The sequence below is a fragment of the Chlamydotis macqueenii genome, chromosome 5 (genome assembly GCF_036417535.1).
Source record: "Chlamydotis macqueenii isolate bChlMac1 chromosome 5, bChlMac1.mat, whole genome shotgun sequence".
Lineage (NCBI taxonomy): Eukaryota > Metazoa > Chordata > Aves > Otidiformes > Otididae > Chlamydotis > Chlamydotis macqueenii.
Window position 1 is genome coordinate 71518094 of NC_141560.1, and position 23363 is coordinate 71541456.

Here is a 23363-nt window from a genome sequence, read left to right on the forward strand (position 1 = left end):
TACTCTGAGGGAGCCAAATGTTGCAGAGGGACCGAAAATGACTGGCAGCCACTGGAAGAAAAGCACATGTAGCTCCAGGGGCAGGTGTTATTGTTGCTCGCTGTGCCACCCGAGGGATGCCAGCCGGTGTAGTCTCTTTAACAAGCAGTTATATAGTTCAGAACAGCAAAACAGCCTGGCCTGCTCTTCCAGGGGAGCCAAACCCTGAAACATCTCCTGGGGCAGCAAGAGGGAGAAACAGATGCCAAAACCGATGCCCAAGACTCAATAGCAGGTTGCAGGCCCACTTTGCTAAAACAGCTCGAGGCCTTATATTAACTGAATCTATTTGCAGTGCAGCAAGAGGGATTCTGGAGCTCAGGGACCCACAATAAGGGGTCCTACAGCTGCAGTTACCTCAGAGAGCGATCCTAGCACTGCATGAGTGGCAAAAGTGGGCTACCAGGAGCTGACATCCCCTGATCCGTATGGACGCGTCACTCGTGATCCAAAGAGGAACAGGAGCAAAAGCAGAGAGGGCAGAGCCCAGGGGGGATTGTCTTGTGGCAGCATCAGCGGAGGTGAAGGGACGTGATCTGAGCCAAAATAGCCGATGGCAAATGATAGCAATCAGCCAAGAGACTGCAAAACAGTGCGAGCCCGGGACCACCAAGCACCAGCACCCTGCCCTGCCCGGTGCTGCGTGGGCTTCGCTGAGCCAGCCGCGACTGGTGCGTGAACTGCTGAGCTCTGCTAACAGGAGTCAGGACATCGTGAACCGAGCTAAATTTGGCTTGGGGAAATGTTGATTTACGGTGAAGGAAAACGAATTGTGCTGAAAGGAACTGTGCTCAGATAGGGCGCCGTGAAATGAGCCACGCTGAACTGTGACTGCAGCACAAAGCAAATCCACTGGGCAATGCTCTTGGTCACATCTGCCAGCCCATCAAGTTGTTGTTGGCCCGTCAGCCTTGTTCTGCCTACTTAGACTTCTATAAGGATATGGTCAGCTTGAAATCCTAAAGCTTGGCTTGCACTCCTAAAGATAAAGGGAGCCTTGCAATCGACTTTGGTGGGAGAGGGAGGAACCTCCAGACTGGGGGGACTTTGCACACACACATCAAGTGTAGTGCTGTGTTCACTTCTGACTCAGACTTTTCTCGAGACAGAGGAGAGCTGCAGAGACGTTTTGCTTTTTGTTTGTGAAAGAGAGTGGATGGTGAGCAGGAGGGCTAGCAGAATCAATAAGCAATGAAGAAAAGAGATCCTTCAAGTAAAAAAGGTATCAAAGCTCAAATGTGAAGTATTTTTCTCTTACCCTTTCACAAGTCAAGCAGGAAAGGTAAGAAATCGGTCTTTAATTGCCACAAATACCAATTAGTGACAAAAATACCCAACTCTTCTCCTGGGGCTCTGTTACACAGTCCCCTTGGCAGCCTTCCTACTTCACCCTGCCTCCTGCGGCAACAACGGGTACGAGGCAGGGAGATGTTTGTCCTGGCTCTCCTGGGAGCAGGGCTTTCTGACCTTTTTCCATGTGTGAATACCTCAGCCTTGGACTAGCAGAGGTTTTGAGCCCTGCCTGGGGAGCTCAAGCCTGGAGCCAGTAAGCTTTCTGCTCTTAGATATTTTTCATTAAATGAGCAGCAGTTGATGGAGCCCCTAAGTTTCTAAGAATCTGCATCAGAAAATTGCTATCTCTGATGACAGAGGGGTTTTTGCAGCAGAGCAGCTTCAGAAACCTCCCTCACCCCTCAGTCACCTCTTACATCACCCCCCGTGCATCACTGTCCCATTCCCCTGTTCATATATTTTCCCTGTCCTTTCCCTTCTCCTCCTTTTTCTGCTCACCAGCTTTTTTCTCTTTTCCACACATACCCATTACTGTTTGTCAGCTTTTAAAATATTCCTGACCCTACACCTCTTTTTTTTTTTCTTCCATTTTTCTCTTTACTTCTAGGGTTTTTTTGGTCATTTCTCCCTCTCTGTCCCTCTCACTCACCCTCTTCCTCCTTCTTTCCCGTCAGAGGGACACTGGGGACCAGCTGGACCCATCTGATGCTGGCAGGTCTCAGATGTGGGTTGCCATGGTAAAAAGCCAGCTCCTGCGCTGCTGAAGAGAAAACAAAAAGCCAACATGACGAAAAAAAGGCAATGTGATGTACCGACCAACCACTCCAGCCCCAGCCGTGTCACAAAAGCCCCGGGAGGGACGTGGGCAGCCCCACTGACTGCTGCAGTGTTTTGCAGCTGGCTGGGAGCAGGAGCCCTGCTATACTCCCTGGCTAAGGGCAATTAAAAAAAAATTAATCCATGTGTCAAATACTTTTCAGGCCTCAGAGGAAAGCTGCCAAGCTGTGGGAGTGAGGAAGCGTGATCACCCCCATTTCACAGACAAGGAGTTCACACATTGGGCTGAGCCAAACTGAAAGCTGTAAGATGCGGCTGTCTGTCAGCAGCAGTGGGATGTTTGCAGTTCAGCCTATTCCCACCATCCCTTCAGCTCCCGTGGCGTTATCATTAACATTCCTGCTGCACGTATTATTATTTAGCATCGGGAAGAAAGGAAAGGAAATAGCACCCATGTCCTTGTCATCACATTAATGTCAGCCAATCTTTTCAGCAGATACCAGGTTTCCGTCTTTCCTGCTGGGTCACATAATACAAGCTGCTCTGTAGCTGCTCCTCGCAGCGTGTCTGATCCCAGCAGGCAAGCAACATTTCTGTGGCTAAGGCTCAGAAAGGCGGGCTGGTCCCCTGCGGCCCAGCCCAGCAGGGATCATCGTGCTGGGACACCAGTGCTGCCTGCAGCCTGTCCTCAGAAACTCCCTCTTGATGGGTTCAGAGAGGCGTCAGCCTGCGGTTGGAGAGTCACCCACCCTGGCATTAGGAAAAGCTTTTTGTTCTTTAAACTCTCTCAGGCATTTAAGTCATTAAGGCAGGAAGGGCTTATTCTAAGCAGCTAGAGGATTAGTGGGAGTTATTGGATACTCTCCGGTCTAATACTCTCTGGTTTTGCTTTGGCTTTTCTGTAGCACGTGAAGCAAAAAGGATGCCACCCTCATAAGAAAGGGGGGCACTGCCACAATGAAGGCCACAGGCACGGCCATGAGAAAGGAGAAGGTTATAGCCATCACCATGGCCACACATGGGATGATGAGAAGGGAGGAAGTCACTGCCACTCCTGTGGCCATACACACAGTCACGAGAAAGGCCCAGGCTCCTCCTAGCACACGTAATGTCATGGTCATTGGTATGGGAGACGTTGCAGAAGGAGCTGCCACCTTCCACAAGCTCTGTGGAAAGCTCTCCTCACAGCACAAGGGGACACGCATGGCTGCCACACAACTCAAGGCAAATTCATTATATCAACAGACAATGATAGCAGGAGGGGAATGTGTCTGACCTCCTTGTGTTCTCTCTGCTTTCATAGAATTATAGAATGGTTTGGGTTGGAAGGGACCTTAAAGACCATTCAGTTCCAACCCCCCTGCCCTGGGCAGGGACACCTTCCATCAGACCAGGTCACTCAAAGCCCCATCCAACCTGGCCTTGAACACTTCCAGGAAGGGGCAGCCACAGCTTCTCTGGGCAACCTGTGCCAGTGCCCTACACTCTCTCAGTAAAAAAATTCTTCCTTATGTCTTTCAACTCAGTTGCTTCAAAACCACCATCTATTTCAACAAATTGCTTCCTTATTTAATGCTGCGAAAATCCAGAGGGTGAACACACACACACTTTAAAATGCTGCCCTGCACCTGCCACGCAGGGCTGGGAGTGCCTCGAGAGCTTTCCCACCTGGGGCCACAGCAGAAGCAGAACTCTGCTGAGATGAGGGACCTGCCACCCAAAGGGATTTGTGCACTGAACCTGCAGGGCCCCTCGCGTGACATCGGAAGGGGATTTGGAGGCTGGGCAAGGTGGTTTGGTCCATCTCCAGGCTTGGAGAAGCCCCCGCTTCCTGGTACCGCTGAGTCCCGCGGAGCTCCTGCCCTGAGTGCTGCACCCTCAACCCCATCCCGGTTGGCCCCGGGGGCGGAGGGAGGAGCCGTACTATTGACCGCCCGCGCCGGGCCCGCCTCCGCGGCCGCGCAAGCGCTGCGCGGAGCCTCCGCCGCCGCCGGGAGCGTTCAGCACCGCGGGCTGCGGACAGCGCCCCGCCGCCGCCGGGAGCGTTCAGCACCGCGGGCTGCGGACAGCGCCCCGCCGCCGCCCATGGAGGCCGCGCCGGGCCCGCCGCCCCGGGAGCAGCGGCCCGAGGGGACGCGCCGCGGCCGCCGCCCCGCCTCGCCCAGGTAGGAGCGGGGGGGCCGGGAGACGGCGGGGGTGGGGGGAGACTTCCCTCCCCTGGCGGGAGCGGCAGCCGGTACCGCGGCTGTGGCCGGTGCGGCGGAGCCGGTGCCCCGGCGGGTGGGAGGTCCCGGGGAACAGCTCCTCCCGGCCCCCCCGAGGTGTGTCCCGAGCCCCTCGCTGCCTGCCTGGATGCCCACCCCTCGGTTTTGGGGCTGTGCTGCCCGGCTGGTGCCCTGGGTGCTTCAGCCTGGGGCCAGGCACACCACGGGGCCAAGCGTGCCGTGGCGGCGACTGCCTGGCTTGGCCGCCCTGGCAGGTTTTTATCTGGCAAGATGGTGAGCTCTCCCTTCTGCAGCAACGGGTGAGCTATTGTTGGTGAAGCTCAGCATGTTTGAGAGTCCTCACTGCGCTAGGCTGTGGGCAAGCATGGCTGTCACTCCAAAGATCTCTTCTATAAAACCCTGCAGCTCTCATCTTCTCCCCCACGCACCATATGCTCCCTTACCTGGTGTCTTAAACCAGGTTGGCAGCCACAATCACGGTCATTTTCTGGAAACGGCAACAAGCCCATAATCATGGGCAAGGAGCCATCCTCAAATTTGCACGCATGTTGCCATTTGTAGGACCGGAGGCAACAGATCTTCTGCGCTCTTCAGATTCTATTTGATCACAGCACACCCCGAGGCCAACAGCACACAAATTCCTTCTGAAAGCCAAAGACTTTCGCTTCTGACTGGCAGAGGATATTCACGGCGAGACATCCCCACTGCCCGGGGGGAGCCGACGGGACAGTCACTTCTCTTTAGCCAGCTCTGACGAGCTCAGCCAGAGGCTGGTGTGCTGCCGAGTCTCGGTGCTCGCTGAGTGACCAGGTTTTTACATCTCAGGCATTCGCTGGGCTCTGAGGTGTCACTGAAGCCGTTCGCTTTGCTCGCTCATTCAAACAGGTCCCTCGCAATGAATGCTGCTGCCTGTAAGAGTTAAGTTACAGAGCTGAGTTAAGCTATTTGAAACAAGTGTATTTTGAATTTCACTCATGCTGCTCACTCTGGAGCTAAAATTTGTGGCAATAAAGTACAAGAAGATAGCTCTCTCACTCCTGAGCATGCGTATATGCAAATGCTTCTTTATGCAAGGCGCTTCCTATAGCCACTAAAGGGTTTGCTCTGTAGCCCCCATCCTCTGCTCCCAGGCCATGCTCTTTATCATCAATGCTCAATTCGTCCTCAGAAAAATACAGATGTTTGAAAATACCGCCTTCCTTCTGGCCTCTTCCAGACTGGATAGCAAGGAGGCGTTTTCTTCTTCTTTCCCCTTTCGTTTCATTTCGTCTCTTTTTTCTTCAAAAGAAGGCTTAGCCAGCACGCTTTTACCAGCGCATTTTACACTGCCGGTGCAGGCAGCAAACTACATCCAGACCTTTTCCGGCACTGAAGCCTGGGTGGGGATCAAGCCCCGCGTGTCTGGTTGTGTCCCATCACACCCCTGTACCCGCAGCAGCAGTTCAGCTGAGTCAATGGAAAGGATTATAAAACTAAACTTTTTCTTGGCAGACTACGTGGGAAGCAGGGTTTTGCAGTCTCATTAATTTTTCATGATGATTTAACATACTCAGGAGTCTCATTAACAAAAAGATCGCAGGTCTGCTCAAGGATACGCACTATCCTGCTGCTAGACCAAAAAGGCAAACCAAATAGCAACCACACAGCAATTTTTCAGAGCATGAGAATCTGACCCTGCCTGAGGAGGAGATGAATGGCTCCGGAGGTGCCCGTCTCTCCCTCCCAGCTAGACGGGCAGCCCGGTAACGAGGTGAGAGGGAAACGCAATGAACCCTTCCCTAATCTCTGACGAAGGGCACTCGTATCTTCCTAGAAAACACAAGCAAAGAGGCTCTTTTTTTTCTCGAGAGCTCCACTGCTCTTTTGCTGGTGGTATGTTCAAAGAGGAAACCTCTATTTAAATTCCATTAAAAAACCCATTCTTAAAAAGTCATTTGCAGCTCTCAAAGAAAAAGCCATTAATCTGGATGGAAGCTGACCTATAGCACATGGTTTTAATTCAGAAAGACTTTTTTTTTTTTCCATTTGGGAAAAGTTGTACAACTGATACGCAAGCAAGACCTTGCTAGAGTAAGGAAAAAAGGGAAAGAAAATAAAACGAGCTTCTCTTTTTATGAATGAAATTTTGCAGTGCTTAATGTCTGACTGAGCAAAGGTTCCAGGAAAAAGGGGCTCTGGTTGTAGTCAAGACACAGACTTTTGCCCTTTCTCTTGCTTGTTTTCCTTTCCCCTTGAGATTGTTCTGCCAACAGGAGAAGTTGTGGTTTGAGTCAGGCAGCCGACAGCTCCATTCACTTGGTAGGTGTTTCCCAGCTTTCATATGCAAAGTGCTGCTTTCCTGATCCTCTCCTTAGTATGCAAATGGTAAGAGAATCTTTCCATTTAAAAAAAAAGAGAAGTGCTTATAGCAATGGTCTTGGGCATGAGGGTTGAATTAGACAGATCGCTAAAGAAGCCTTTCCTGCAAAATGCCAAATATTTTTGGCCCGTTTCTCCTCTCTCAGACGCAGGAGCTCTCCTGCTGTGTGGCTCAGAGGGAAGCAAGACCAGAGACACGCCAAAGAAATGCAGCTGAGGAAAGGGAAGGTGACCATATGCTGTCATTTCCCTGCCCCACAAACCTTCCCCTGGCCGAGCTCAGCTCCGTGTGCTGGCAGAGCGAAGCCGTCCCGAGTGGGAAGGAGCTGAGGGCAGGCAGCCAGCACGGCATGCTTCCAGCAAACCCTTTCGCTGGGGCTTTGATGCCCAGGCTGGTGGGAAGGTGGGCAGCTAAAGCCACGTCCTGCTGACACCTTCTGCGGGGCAGTGTCTGAGCTTCATAGCAGGACACTGGTCTCTGGGGCAGGGAGACAGCCCACTCCCAGCATTCAGCCCTTGGCTCCGGCCACGGGCTCTGCAGTGCCTCCCACTAATCCGCACCCCAGCAGAGGTGGAACAGCACAAAGCTGTCTCCTTAGAAATCTTGACCTCATCTTGCTTGTTCTCCTGTGAGAAGAAGCTTCAGTCCTTTTGCTGGTTCCCCCACGTGAAGTAGGCTGCCTCTGCACTGGTATTCCTCTCAGAAAAGCACTGCTGCACTCAGAGTGACTCGGGCAGTTTCATAAATTGGGTTATTACACTGTCTAGACATCTCAAAGGAAGAGACAGGGAAGCAAATAGCGTAAGAAACACAACTCAAAGGAAGAGACAGGGAAGCAAATAGTGTAAGAAGCACAACTCACTGTCATGGGTAACAGGACCAGCTAACTCCAGTCCATCCCTTGCCCCACACCTCCTCATCCTCTCTTTTCCCAGCACCTCTTTAGTTGCATCCAGCTGAGCTCAAAGAAGAAAATGGAGGCTGTCAGGCTGCCTCCGTAGGCTTTTCTGTGGCTGAGAGACCACTTCTGCCTGCTCACTCCCAAATATCAAATATCTGACAGGGCCCAGACTGGGAATGATTGTTAAAGAAAAATGTTTCTCTTCACCCGATATCAGTCTTTGTTAGTGTCAGCGTGGCAAGCAGAGTCTGGTTCGGTGCTCTGCCCACCTCTTCTCCTGCCTGACAATAAACAGACATCAGAAAATCCTCCACAACCATTCTGCTAGCATAGTTCGGGGTCCTGCGGGCCCAGAAAAGTAATAGCGACCTGGCTGCAGGCAAACAAAGACCAGTCTCTGGTGCAGACCTCAGCATATCAAACATTAAGCCCGCCAGCACTATGGCTAATTGGGAGTGTAGCGAGTGAAGACTTGAATTCTGCAGAACTGCCGGCAGTGATTATCCAAACCCATCATTATTTGCGAGCTCCAGGTTTCCCTGGAGATTTTGGATAACCAAGGTCACATCGTCATGGAGCTGGAGGGAGAAGAGCATAAGGCAACTCATATCCGGAGGGTGACTGGCAGAACTGTAATTGTTTAGTCTGAAAGGGGGATAATGAAGAAGAGTCACGAGTGAATGATTTGAACTAGCCAAAGTTATTCTAAAATGTGAAGTCTCTGAGCAGGCAGAGGATTGAGTTAAGAGTCAACATGCGGGGGAAGATCGGAACTTAACAGTATTTCGCAGCAAAGATGGTAAACAAAAAGATTGGGCTTTCATATGAAATACTAGAATCAGATATATTAACATATGTGCATAAAAACTGGAGGCAACCTGCAATATCCAAGAGTCTGTCATCTGGTTTCCCCACCAGGAGATTTGTAGCTGAGGGGTTTTTGGAGGAGGAATTTTTCATTCCACGCTTCCTGCATCTCCCTGACCATCTTCAAAGTGTTTTTTGTGAAAGCCTTTCTCTTCTGTGCAGTGCTACTTATCCACCATCAGATGAGGCAGACACGGCAGCGTAGCCCTCAGACTGAGTTATGAAAAGCCTCTGGTCCCAGTCTGCTATGCCGATCCCACAGTTTAACCAAAAAAAGGATTTTTACTTTGAAAAAAAAAAAGAACATAAATATCGTACGGGTGTGGAAATACCAAAAGCACAAGTTGCCAGTGCAGCAGTGTCTCTGTGAATTATTACACATTGTAGGAAACCATCACCTATTTAAAGTGTACAAAAATTAGGAGAAACAACAAGATCAAGATAGAGGGAAAATAGCAACTTAGAGGCATCAAAAAGGGAGTGAGAAGAGGTCTAGACCTTGCCAAAACAAAACACTACACAATCCCCTGATGAAAATTCCCCAACCCAGGACTACTCATACTAAACTACAAAGAGGGGGCACCTGCACTGCAGTCAGTGGACCCTTGGGAAGAGCGAGCTGAATTACGCTTTAAGCTTGAGAGTGCGGACTGGGGGCCTCTCCATGTCAGCTCTCCCAAACAAACTCTGCCCCTGCCGCTCACCAGAGCCGGGGGGGATGTGGTGGTGAGCACCTCCTCGTCAAGTTGGCTCTATAATTAGTATAGATGGGCAATGACTAAAGATGTCACTTTATATGTTGAGTGCCCCAGCCCGTAACCTTTCTCTGGTCTGTCTGCAGTGCGCCTGCCCTGTGCTGCAGCAGCACAGCTGAACCCGAATCCCTCCCAGCGCAGGGATGGCTCTGACAAGGTTGTAACAAGTCCAGACAAGACCTCAGATTATGTCTCGTGGACAGCTTTGCTGGCATTTGATTTATAATCTCCTGCACTGCATTCATATATACCAGGGACAAATTTGTACTCTTCTGCTGTAAACTACCCTTATAAACAGCTGTAACACCAATCACACGCTTGAAAGTCTGGGTAATCCTGCCACTAATCCATCTGTGACAGGACAGCAAGGAGTCCATGCAATGTGCTTGATATTATTTCTTGTGACAAATTCTGCGGGTGAATGGGATAGCATTGTCACCATCGGTCCAGGAGCTCCTGCTTTGGCCAACAGCACTCTCTCTTGCTACATTGAACTAGCTCAAGTCTTACTAGTACTTTGGGTTGTAGAGTAACTGTTGTGGAATAATTATTTTAATTCCCTGGAGAGAAGAGAGCATAGCCTGCAGAGACCTCATTACTTGGGAACTGAAGTCTGCAAATGTTTTGTCTGAGTAAATTGAGCAGGCACAGGAAAGTCAAGCTTCAAGAGATCTTGAGAGGTCCTAGTCCATCCCCTTCCTGCATACGGAGAACAATAACATCTGCTGCTGACATCCTTGGGAGATGTACATCTAAAATGTTCCTGAAGAGCCCAGTGGAGAGTCTGCGGCAGATGGGAGCCATTAGGGCATGTGCCGGGCTGGAGGCTGAAGCCCCTTTTACACTGTCACAGCCATCAGGTTCACTGCAATTTTTTAGTGCCAGGGATGATTCACTCTCTGACTCTCCCAGCGTGGAGCAGAGCCAGTCCTTCTGCAGAACAATCAAATTCATCTCCCCAGGAAGCGCAGATAATTGAGTGTCTTCTTCACATGCAGTCTCCTTTGGTTTCTGTTTCCCCAGACCTGTGTAATCACTCTGTGGTCCTGAGTTAGGACCCCGCCGTTATCACCAGACGGTGTGTTCTGCCCCCTCCACAGGGAAATATCTTGAAGGACTCTTTGAGGGGATATTACCCCATTTTTCAAAATTTTGGAACAATATGCACAAAGATGTGATGGATTCTCCATCAGCTGGAATCCTCCACCGAGTCACAGATGTCTTTATAAAAAGTGTAATCCAGCTCGGCCCTGAGCCTGGCTCTTGGTACAGCAATGGTGGGTGAGGTTTTATATCTTGGGATGCGATTCCCCTGCGTAGCCTTTCTGCTGCTCTGCTGTTTTACCAGAGAAGGTTTTATCACACTCTTATTTTCTCTCACAGAGAAAAACAAAATGCAGGACCTTGCCAGACCTGTCTCGCCATGCCAGAGATTGGGAACACCGAGCCCAGCTACAGTGGCACTTCCTGGGAAAGAATCTGCCCGGTCCATCACTGCCCCGTTCCAGCATCCCCCAGGCTGGGGGGAGACCACCTGCCCTCCTCCAGCCACACACTTGGGCCAGTCTCCACCCAGTCCAACGGGCAGGTGCCATTGAGCTCCCAGGACTCACAGCAGCATCACCCGTATTACCCCTGCGCCCAGCAGGAGCCCCGAGGCAGCTACGGCCTGCCCCCACTCCCTGGGCACGGCGAGAGGCCCGTGTTGTGTTCCCACCTTTCCAGCAGCGATCCTATGCCAGCTTCCCACCACGAAGCCTCGGAAACCCCCTGGAAACAGTGGTCCCCTGGGCAGCGACGGCCGGTGCAGCATCACATTGTAACAGTCAGGTAGGAGGCACACAGAGAGCAGCTCAGGGGCTTTCAAAAAGCATCTCCTGAACTTTGTCGGGGGAAGTGGGAGGGGATGAGAGGGGTCTGAGTGGGGATGCGTGCAACAGGGGTTTGCTCTTCAGTTTGGGGCAGCAGCTGCCCAAAAATGCATGAAGGCACCCAGTCTGTTCTCCCCACCTCTGTGGAGGGTGTACAGAGAGCTGCCGTTCCCACAGCGGGAAGAAGCAGGATTCGCTTCTCAAGGTGACTCACTGGATAATGCCAAGATCACTCAGTTGCTCCTAGATCATGCAGCTGTGATCCTTGTATTTTCTCCTTTTGCACTGTGAGGCATCCAGCTGGCTAATCCTTTATCTTGGCAGAGTTTCTCAGTTAATTTCTTTTTCTGCCCCCACCGAAGCTGCTGCCTGTGCTGGAAGGGAGAGGCAGCAGAGAGTAAGCACTGGCCACAGCTGGGCAGTGATAAATACAAAGGTGGGGAAGATTTGGTTTTCCAGGTTGGGCAGCAAGAGGGTATAAATTCTGTATTGGCCATGCCAAATGGGGTAAACTCCATCTGTGTGCAGAGCACCCCGGTGACTTGCTTGGATGGATCTTGGGCAGCGCTGCAAGGATGCACACAGGATGGGCATCCTCAACAGCCTGAGCTACAACCTCTGCTCCTCTGCAGCACCATCCTTCCTCGCTCCATGTGCCTGTTGGAGCCCACTGTTGGCACTAAAGACCCTGATCTCAGTGCTACCACAGCAACAGCCACCAAAGCCTGCTAAAAGATGGCAGAGGATCCCTTCCTTGCCCTCGCACAGCAGTGCAGAGCTAGGCACAAAAGCCCTTTATGGTCCCATTTTCTAGCCATTAACAGAGGATTTAATTTGCTTGTGTTTGCAGTGTAGAGCAATTACAGTCAGAGGAGTGGAGCCTGGATCCTTTTTAGCTCGTATGCTATCAACAAAATTGTTAACTACGTTCTCTGTAACAGGTTATTTAAGTCGGAAACGCAGCTGGATTGCAAATCCCTGGCAGAATGTGCGGCACTAGCAGACAGAAAAGTGATAACATAATAATGCTAGAATGGGGTTTTTAATCCGAACAAATCTGCTTGAGAAGCTATTGTGAGAGAATTAGCAGAGGGTGGGCAGTGTGCTGCCAGAAAGAGACCTCTCTTTAATAATCTGGTGAAGATTTTTCTTTGCTCCCTTCTCTCCCAAATCTACGGAGCATTAGCGTGATGAGGAAAACACAATATGATTTATGACACATGCCACTGAGAGTGACGTGGAGAACTCTCTTCCGTTGCTTTTTCATTTCTTCATTTCATAACAACCTGCCAGGAAGGATGAGCTGCCACAGGGTCACCAGTCGCTGCCTGGGATGGAGCAGGGACCCAGGGCCATCTGCCCCACACAGATGTCAGAGCGCAGCAGCTCCTTCTCCCAGTTTAAGCCAAGAGCGTAGGAGGAGGGTGAAGGGAGGAGGGAGCGCTCGCCGAGCTGAGCTTGGCATGGCTGCGGAGAGAGGAGGAAGCCACAGCTGGGAGGAGTTCAGTGGAAGCTGCATTGCAACCCAAGGCCGTGCCAGGCTGGGGCACATCCCAAGGGGACATTTCAGTGGAAATAGAGGGCAGAACAAAAAGCCTTTCAGATATGGTGACCCACTGAGGTGCTGCTGTTTTGTTAAGACGTCAGTGGAAAGCTTGCCCTGAGGGATTTATTAACAAACATAACCTTGGACTGCCTGGGGAAGGCTTCTTTATTTCATTCCTCAGAGCTCTACAAGGAGTAATGGCAAATGCTTCTCTGTGAAGGAAACCCCAGTAAAATATTCTGAGTAGCTCCACTGGCCTTCTGCTCCTCTAGACTGGGCAAATGCTGTCTTTGGAAGGGCCCAGGAAACAAAGGAGAGTCACCTTTTTGGAAAAGCCTTGCTGAGCTAAATAGGAAAGAAAAACTATCTATAGGCATGGCTAGCCCAACTGATGAAATTTAATAAAGAGGTATGCTCTTGTCAAGAAACAATTTTAAAATTCAGTAGGAAAGTGCTTAAAACAGATAGATTTTCATGGATAAAGTTGCAGTGTGATTTCTGTGGGGTTACATTGCTAATGTCTATTACTTTCTACAGGGTTTTCTTAGAGGGGCAAAATGAAGAGTGATTGCATGTTTTCCCATCCTGTTTGGTTAAAATGCCAAAGGAGAGGAAAAGACTCTGGTACTCATGAGACTAATTCATGTCGTGCCAGTACTCTTGCAGCACTGGCTCTGCTTGGTGCTGTACAGCCCCTGAAAGGGAGACCTCACACATTCACAGCCCAGCACTGCGTTTATAGGAAAATAACAAATAAATGCATCTTTGTTTTTTTTCTGTCTGCAGACATGACAAATCGTTCAGGATGCCAAAAAGGTATGTTTCATATCAAAAGCTTCCTGTCCTTCCACCCCATTATCATTGCTCTCCTACCTTGCCATTAGGAAATGCAGAGTATTTTCGCTGGCGACATCCCCAGCAGGCCCAGCTTCAGAGGAAAGGTCAGCGCTCCCCGCCGCGGGCTTCCCATCCGCTTGGGAAAATCTCCATTTCTTGCGAGATGAATTCAACCTGCATTAAAGAATAGCAACGCTGTCTTGGTAGCCACTCTTGGGGTGGGTGCCTGGCTCTAGTCCACACAATAGCTTTTTATATCTATGAAATAACCCTACACAAATGTATGTACATATATACATCTACATCTATATATAGGATTAATCCAGCTTGGCCCACCAGATAAGCACAGGAGGATAGCCCATCCATGAAATAACTTCACTTTTTCAAAAGACACAGGATTTCTAATACATTTCTCAAAATTAAAATAATTTGATTGCTATCAACTTCTGTTTAAAAGCTGATTTTTGTAAACCATTTTTTTCTGGAAGGTTTAGGTAAGTTCCACCATCAGATACTGCAGCTGATTTTTTAATTTTTTTTTTTCTGATAATTGGACATGGAACCACCCAAAACAGCCTCCAGAAATTAGGTATGTTAATGCATACAGGGCAATTTTTGTTCATTTTCATAATAAAGACTTCATCTATGAAAACAAACTCGATAAGGCAGTCTTAAACAGAAAAAAAAGTACCAAGCCTGACCAAAAGTCATGTGAAAAGCTGTTTGAAGGGCTTGTGATGATTTCTAATTATCAGGAATAGCTGCATTATTTGCCTCAGTGAAGCTGGAGGCAAGAGGAGCAAAAGAGCAGGCAAGCAGGAACATTACACCTTGAGGCTGACACGCATTGGCACAGCCGCTCTGAAGCTCGTAAATATTTCACTTCCCCATGAAGCTCAAGTATTTGTCTATATTCTTGAACAAAGAATTTCTTATATTTCAGAAATACGTCAGAATACAGAAGAACTACCTAGAACCTGCCAAACCAGAGCAGGAACCAATTCCAGTATCTTATATCTCAACAGATTTTTTTGAGGAAGACAAAAATCTTGAGGCAGTAAACCTGCACTGGTAAAAAATTGTGGGATAGTAACTTTGATAGATCATCCTACAGGAGACACAGTTTGTCCCAAAAGAAACATAGAACTTGGATGGAAAATTTTGGACCAGCTTTTAAGAACAAAAGTAACTGGCAAAAATACTTTTGGCTAGAGTAAGCTGCTTCTCTGGAAGGGTTTTATTTGTATAGGAATGTCATTAAAAATGTGTGTGCCACCACACCACACTGAGACGTGTTCCAGGCAGAGCCCTGGCCCGTGGGCTTGTATACGCTCTCCAGACCGGAAGGGCAACGGCTCCGCTGCCCTGGCAGATGCTCTCGCTGCAGGCTCAGCGTTTGGTTTTGAGGCTGAGATCGGGGTCAGGTTCACTCATCCTGTGGATGCAGAAGCCACTCGTCCACTCTGTGGATGCTGCTGGCAATCCTGCCATCAGTTACACACCAGGCTGGTGGTTTCCAGCTTTTTTTTTTCGGAGGTCTCCGGGTCCACAGGTTGAAAATCTGCAGGCCAAACTGTTAGGCAGCTACTAGCTTGGATTGCACAATGCAGAGGAAAAAAAAAGAAGCAGCTCTTTTTAAATGCAATCTTTTAAGTTAAATATTTAAAGCTTCATTTTGCCCTGGGATGCAAGAGTCTGGTTTTTATTATTTCTGATTGAAAAAGCAGGAAAATGTAGGGAGGCAAAATGTAATTATCCGAGTTAATTAGAACTGCCTGCAAACATCCAGTTGGAGGTATATGTTCATTAATAGCTGTACTAGAGCCTCTAAGCTTTTCAATAAATAAATGCTCAAACCAGAAAGCCCTAATACTTTTACTTCCTTTTACTAACACTACATTGGTTTAACAGCAGGTTTCGTTCTAATAGCAGAAGCGCCTTAACAGCTGCATTTTTTCCTCTCCTGTTGCCTCCAGCTATTCTCAAATGATCGCGGAGTGGCCCATAGCCGTCCTGGTGCTGTGCTCGGTGACAGCTGTGGTTTGCACTGTAGCTGGCCTGCTCGTTGGAAATTTGCCTGACTTTTCAGAACCCTTAATGGTAAGTCCCTACACATGATGTGTCAACATGAACACAAGGAAAATCTGCAGGCCAACCAGTGATATATTCTTTCTGCCCTATGAAATGAGCCTGTGCTGCCTTCCTTCTCTGCAGATAGAGGCAGAGAGGCAGGACAGCAGATCAAGAAGGACATTAAAGCCACTAGAAAAAAATGGCCATGTTTATCAGTCATCTGCTGTCCTTAACCCACACCTTCACAGCGTGCAACCGAAACAAGATTCCTTCAGGACGAGCATAACGTGTCAGAGGAATGCACAGGACTTGCTGTTTCTCTGACACCACAGAAAGGGCACAGCCCACGCCAATGGCAGCCACCAGCCCATCTCTCAGCACTGCTGTGGGCTCACACTTGTGCTCTCGCTCTGGTGTGGAGACACTGCCGGCACAAACCGGGATTGCTCCTTTTGCTCCCCTTCCACTGCTGGAAGGCTGGGGTTCCCCAAAAGGACTAGCGAGGCTGGGCGGAGACTGGACGGAGGATCTAGCTCTGGCTCCTACAGCCTGTGTGCAGGGCTCTTGAAATGGAGGGACTGCCTTGTTCTGAGTGCTGCTGCACAGGCTCCTGTTCTCCATGCAGGACCCCACATTTTCTAAACTCATCCCTGTCTCTCATTAATGGAAGAATCCTGAGAAAATAAGAATAGACTAAAGTTGGTCCAGGAAGAGGAAAATCACTCCCATTTCTGTAAGTGATTATTTTACTTGAAGAGAAGAAGAGTCTTATGAGATCAGGGAGAGAGAATTGTTTCCCAAAAAGGAAAGGAAAGGAAAGGAGAGATATTTTTTTCTGTCAGCTCTGGGATGCAGTATTTCCAGGGAAAATGCAATGTGTATATCTCTCCAAGATGCAGTAATAATCTCATACAGTTTCTGTGCGTAGGAGGAGGATTAAGGAAAGCTAAGCTAAACTAAAATGCAAGCTGATGACAAACCCCTTTTGCTTGGCTGCAGGGTTTCGAGCCACGAGATACTGACATTGGCAGAAAGCTCGTTGTGTGGAGGAACGTAGAGAGCCATACAGGCTACAAGAAGACCCTTTCCCTTTCTCCCTATGCTGAGAAGAAAAGGTATTTGAGTTTGGCTTGGGGGGACTGAGGAAGATGTTGGCTGTAAAGTTACAGATTCAATGTTCCAAGATATCTATGTGAGTTACAACATTTACACTACACTTAAAAGGGACCAAGGCACTGGAGAGTTTAAAGTTTGTTCGCCTGCAATGGACTTGGGCTCCCTATTCCGGAAACCAGGAACTAGACTCTAAACTCTTCATGCGTTTAGTTCACTGTTTGCCTTTAAGAGATTGCAGCAGCACATGGCATGTCTGCACGAGGGGATGCAGCCTCTCCCTTAGTCTCATGCCTTTCCCTATAAAGACGCACAGTCAACACAATACCGAACAGCTGCCATCCAAGCAAAGCTCTTTCCAGACTATGACAACTCTTATTGCTCCAGCGGTGTCACGCGTGGCACCAGAGCCTTGTCAGGGAACATAACTCATAGCCAGGTCATCTCTAGTTACACAAACAATCTGATCTCTTGCTAGCTATGATGACATTGGCTTCAGCAGAGGACAGAAGGCTGCTCAGGGAGAACAAGAAGCGAGGACACGGAGAATGGTGGAACAAATCTACGGAGCAGATGGTTTCTTTTGTGGTCCCCCAGGTGAGCGAAAGCTTGATGGGGCAGTAAGTATTACACACCCAGAACTCAACAGCATACGGAATTGTCAAAGTGGGTTAGGAGACAGGGAAACATTCTGAAAGTGCTCTAAGAAAGCAGCGCATACAATCCCACCCTGTGAAAGCTAAGCCACCTTTCAGATAGTGATCTTCCAGCACTTCGTAACTGAGTGGTTAGAAAACGCTTGTTCTGAAATTCTGGAGAAGAGTGGCTTCGCCTTAACTTTTTGCCATACTTCTTTTTCCCTTTTAGAAATATGCCTTAAAAGCATCACTAAAAAAACTTATGTTCTCACCATTTACCCATCTCAAAAGGGAATGCTCTGAAAAAATGGCGTATGCCCCACTGCCTCTCTGTTCCCACTCCCTCCCTATTCCTTCTTTTCTTGGAAAAATGTAAGTTGCAGTAAAAGCTGGAGATAAAAAAGAGGAAAACTCCAATACACCCAAAAGTTATCCCCAGATGGACACTAGTAAGTAGGAGAAACAGGAACAGCATGCAGATATGTTTACTCCCTTCCCTGCCTCCACTCCACCTCTGAAAGCAGTCAAACGCCAAACCCCCAGGTCCTTGGGAGGCTCTGCCTGAACTCAAGCTCCTCAATCGTACAGGGTGCAGACCCAGATGCCAGCACTCACTAAAAGCACGCTGACAGCAGAGAGTGTGTTTTGAAAGCCCCAACGCTGCTCTCCTGCTGCTGACAGATGGGCGAGGAGCAGAGGTCGGGTCTCACGAGGCAGATGCTACCACTCAGTACGAGCTTCCGTCTTTGTGACCTGCTTCCTCGCAGGGAGCCCTCCACAGCAGTCGTATAGGCAGCGAGATATATGTTTGGGGTTTTTTTCTATGCACAGAGAGTTTATTGAGAACCTGGCTGATTCATCTTCATTACCTAATCCTTTATTTTTTTTTTCCTTTATTTCAGAAAAGAGCTATTCCCAGCTGGTATTTATGTCCACAACTGCTGGGAGCTTATGGAACTTGCAAGCTATTCAGTCCATGTGTCAAATTGAACAAGACAAGGTTAGTGATGGCAGGAGGAACATATACACATGCTGTCTCTTTTCTGACTGCTGTAATCTTTGATCTCTAGCTGAAAGGAAGCCAGACAAAACTAACGTAAGCTACAGAACAGGTTTCAGTCTAGAGGCGTCCAAAGCATTTTACCTCCTGAGCAATACAGGGATGATTCCACGTGTCACTAAAGTCCAGCTGCAAAGTAGCAGCTGCCATTAAACAAGAACAACCAGACACTGGACAAGAGCTTGGTCCAGAGGCCAATGGCGTCCATCAGAAGCTGCTGAGAATTTTGGGCAGCAGAACCTAATTACTGAAATGGAGCTATCATCTTGGGGACTGTGACAGCAAGTTTTGCAAATGGGAAGTTTAATTGGATTAGCTGCGTTTGTCACAGGATCCAGATTTTCAAATCAGAGGATATCAGATATAAATAAAGGACAGGGTTTCATTTTTGCAAAAGGCTAACGTGTTTCAATAGCTTTAGTATCTGGAATTTGTCACTGGGAGGACGGCAAGCCATGGCTTGCACGCCTGGAGGGAAGGATTGCTGCATGGAGCAAGGAGCACTGTGGGGCTGCAAGAGGAAGTGTGCAGAGAGGGTCTGACATGATGCTCCCTCGTCTGTTTTTCAGATCCGCTCACACGTTCATTTTAGAGACCTCTGCCAACGTACCGACGCCAACGAATGCTGCCCAAGCTGGTCTCTGGGGAACTACATCGCTGTCCTGTACAACAGGTCTTCGTGTTTGGAGATAACTCAAGGAGACATCTCCCATACCCTGGCCCTCCTTCGCGCCTGTGCTCCAGACTACCACAAAGGTATCCTCACTCCATCCTGCATAGGTCCCGAGACTGTGAGACAGAAACACTCCCAGTGTGCCAAAGTCCCCGAAAAATGCACCCGCTTCAATGCCATTTACCAGCTGCTTCACTTCTTGGTCGACAGAGACTTTCTTAGTCCCCAGACGATAGAGTACCAAGTGCCATCTCTCAAATACAGCCTACTGTTTTTGCCTACAAGGAAAGGCGCGTCTATGATGGGGATCTACCTAGACAATCTGGAGTCCTGGGATCTCTTTGATAACTACACATCTATCACTGGAATGGACCTGGGCCTTAAACAGAAACTATTCCAGCACTATCTTTTACTGGATACTAAGTATCCAGTCCTGGCAATATTAGCTATTTTTCTAAGCATTTCTTTTTATTTACGCTCAGTCTTTATTACCTTGATGGTCCTGCTCGCTGTTGTCAGTTCCTTAATGATCTCCTACTTCTTGTACAAGGTGGCCTTCAGATTCACCTATTTCCCTTTTGTAAACCTGACAGCAGTCATCATCCTCAGCAGCATTTGTGCCAACCACACCTTCGTCTTCTTTGACCTCTGGAACCTCAGCAAGAACCAGAACCCTTCCGCTGGGCTTTCGCAGTGGGTGAGTCAAACCATGCACCATTTTGCGTATCTCATGCTGGCATCTTGCTTCACAATGGGCGCTGCCTTCTACGCCAGCTACATTAGCAATATAATAGCCATCCGCTGCTTTGCTATTTACATGGGCACCTCCGTGCTGGTGAACCTGGTATTCATGATGACTTGGCTTCCTTCTTCGGCTGTGCTGTATGAGCGCTACATAGCAACGACCTGCATTTACAAGCCAGAAGACTACTGGAACAACACCGGCCAGAAGAGAGTCACTCTGTCCCTCCATTACATTCTCAGAGGTCTCCAGAACACGCTGTCTGAAACCTCCAAGCTGCTATTTGAGAAGCTTCTGCCTTGTGGGGTCATCAAGTTTCGGTACATCTGGATCTGCTGGTTTGCTGCCTTAGCGATAGGAGGTGCCTACATTTCGTGTTCCAACCCCAAACTCAAACTCCCGACCCTTGAGACATCGTCTGTCCAGGTCTTTAGGCTGAGCCACCCCTTTGAGAGGTACGATTCTGAGTACTGCCACCAGTTCATGTTTGAGAGGCTGGAGCACGGAGAAGGGCAGCGTATGCCTGTCACGATAGTCTGGGGCATTCTGCCCGTGGATAATGGGGACCATTTCAATCCAAAAAGCAACGGCACTCTAGTGACAGACGTCACTTTCACAATCCAAAACCCCGAGGCCCAGAAGTGGCTCCTTGAATTCTGCCAAAAAGTAAAGAACCAAACTTTCTATTACGCCGACGCAGAGCAGAAATCTACTGTGTGCTTCATGGAGGAGTTCCTCAGGTGGATGGACAGTCGCCAGTGCTCCCAGCGAGACCACAGCTTCAACCTTTGCTGTAACCAGTTCTCCTTCCCTTACAGAAGCGAAGTCTTCCTACACTGCATCAAAATGATGCTCCTGGAACAAGGCAGGGAAGGGGCAGAAACGTACGATCTGGGCCTCAGGTTTGACGGGGAGGGAAATCTCGCTGCCTTAGTGCTGCAGTTTCAAACTATTTATCACTATACCTTCAACTACAGCAAAGCCAAACAATTCTATGAGGAAATCAACCTCTGGGTAACAGAGGAAATGAAAACCGCCCCCGTGGGGCTTCAGAACGGATGGTTTACCAGTAAACTAGAGCTATACAACCTCCAGCACAGTCTGAGCACAGAAACGATGGTAGTCATGGGGCTCTCCATAGCCATTTCCTTCGTGGTGCTGCTGCTCACCACCTGGAACGTTCTCCTTAGCGTCTTCTCTGTTACTGCCATCGCGGGCTCTGTCCTGGTAACCATTGGCCTACTGGTCCTCTTGGAGTGGCAGCTCAACGCAGTGGAGTCTCTCTTCATTTCAGCTGCAGTCGGTCTCTCTGTTGACTTTACCGTCAACTACTGCATCTCCTACCATCTGTGCCCCCATTCTGACCGCCTGAGCCGAGTGGCCTTTTCCCTGAAGCAGATGAGCTGTGCCACGGCCATGGCAGCTTCTGCTCTCTTCTCTGCAGGGGTCATTATGTTGCCTGCGACGGTCCTGGCGTATCGGAAGCTGGGGATATTCATCATGATGATCAAGTGTATCAGCTGTGGGTTTGCCAGCTTCTTCTTCCAGTCACTGTGCTGCTTCTTCGGCCCTGAGAAGAACTGTGGGCAGATCCTGTGGCCTTGTGCCCACACCATGAAAGACTACTCTGATGACTCCGGGCTGAACGGAAGCTTTGCCTGTGGGGGGAGCGAGAAGCAAAACCGGTTGCGGAAGGTCCAGGAGTCCAACACTGCAAATGAGCAATATGAACTCCAGCCCTTGTCCAGAAAACTCAGCGACAGTTTCGACAACAGCACTTCCACAAGCAAGCTGTCCAACCGCCCATCGGTGCTCTCTGAAGACACACAAGTTGAAGACAACAGATGCCCCAGAACAGGAATGCACCCTTCCTTTGAAAGAGAGAGACAGAATCTGCAGGAGACTCTTGGAGACCAGCAGGTTGGCCTGTGCCAGTGTCCTGCCTTGCAAACTTCCTCTCCGTACAAGCACAGCAGCTCAGGAGCAGAAATTCACAGGGAGAGACTCTGCCGAGATTGTCGGTGTCGAAAGTATGGCCCGAAAGCCTGGGATGGGTCTGGGCTGGACCATATCCAGCCAGCTGGCACGAAGGAAGAAGGGCAGCTCAATAAACCTCAGTGCTCCTGTGACACTGCCCAGCAGCAGTCGGATTATACCTCAGACAACAGCCATCTCCCTGCTGCTGACATCTACAAAATTCAAAGATGCCTTTGTTCCCTTGGCAGCTCTTTTGACATGCTCAACATCTCCAGCGAGACGTCGATTAGTGATTTTGAGCAAGGCCTAAAGATTCCTGAATCAGCCAGTTCGTGTCCTGATGTCTTAGAGCTGTCTGATTCGTACAGTCAAACAGAGAGAGGCTACTTGAACGGGAAGAGAGATACCCTGCGGCTGGACCTGAGGGAAACTGTCTTTGATATCTCTCCAGCAGCATCGCAGCAGAACAGCTCTTCATGGAAAAATCGCTTGGGGTTAGGGAGCGAAGGTCCGGTTGTGTTACCGAACAGCCAACCAGACATGCCTGATGTCTGGATCAAACGATCTAGCGCACTAAGTTCTGGCTACAACAGTTGAAACCTTGCAGAAAGCAAAACTGTACTGCTAGGAAAGGGGAATTCAAATCTCCTCAGAACTGTAAATATCAGTTTTTTCCTCCCACCTCTCCTAGAGCTGAGACTATTTCTCAGCATTTCAGCTGTGCAAATACCCGTGTTTTCACAGAACCAGCAAACCTGATACTAGTGAGAGGATGTGAGATGGATCTAGGTGGAGTACAAGCCCTTTGACCTTCCGTGTCTGGTGCCATATTCACAGCTGTACTGCGAAACGTAGCAAGTGAACCTGTTTTGTCATTTCCTGCAAGGTGGTTAGATTTTGTTTTCTTGTCAAGGTCACATGGGAGAGAAATAACGAGGTGAGATTCCCCACATATTTAACAATACAGAAGGAGAGTTCCTGTAAAAAAAAAAATTAAAATCCAAAACCCAAACCCACAACAGAAAAATATTGAAAATCTAGATATCAAGTGAAGAATGTATTGTTAATTAAAAAAGAAAGTCTTTCATTTTCTACTGAATCAGAAGCTGCTTTACGTGAAGTCCAGGTTCAGAGATCCCATCCAAATAGTTCAGATATTATAAAAAAAATCTCATTGAGACTTCTGAGTTGATACAGTCTCTTACCTTTTTGGAGGAGGCTGCAGAATCCAGCCTAAATCTATTTTCAGTAGCAACTTCAGTTTATTGTATCAGAAGAAATTCTAGTACTGCCAAAGATTTTCAGTATGAGATTCCCCCATAGAGAGAAGCATCCTCGTCCCCTCGGTGATGTGGGTGCTTTGTGTGTCATCTTCATAGCTTGCTTCCACTCAAGGCATTCCCTACAAACACGTAACTTTTTAAAATTTGCGTATCTGGTGAATCTTGAATTTTACATATTTTTTTTTTCTCTACCAGAAACAAACAGGAAAACAAATACGTCCTTGCCTTTATCTGTTAAAAAAGAGAAATCATTCTCTACAAAAGTTGACATAAAATAAATGCTTATGACAAACTTTCCTATATCTGTGTGACGCTTCATTTTCACTGAGAACAT

The 23363-nt window shown here is 48.7% G+C and overlaps 1 protein-coding gene across 1 annotated transcript; it reads left to right on the plus strand.

Annotated features, from left to right (window-relative positions):
• Window positions 1-4188: 4188 nt before the first annotated feature.
• Window positions 4189-23329, plus strand: DISP2 (dispatched RND transporter family member 2). Its single transcript, XM_086749200.1, has 8 exons — window positions 4189-4274; window positions 10600-11046; window positions 13420-13449; window positions 15447-15570; window positions 16543-16658; window positions 17135-17253; window positions 18197-18294; window positions 18924-23329. The coding sequence occupies exons 1-8, from the start codon at window positions 4195-4197 to the stop codon at window positions 22341-22343; spliced, it is 4434 nt and encodes a 1477-aa protein (XP_086605326.1). The 5' UTR covers window positions 4189-4194; the 3' UTR covers window positions 22344-23329.
• The last annotated feature ends 34 nt before the right edge of the window (window positions 23330-23363 follow it).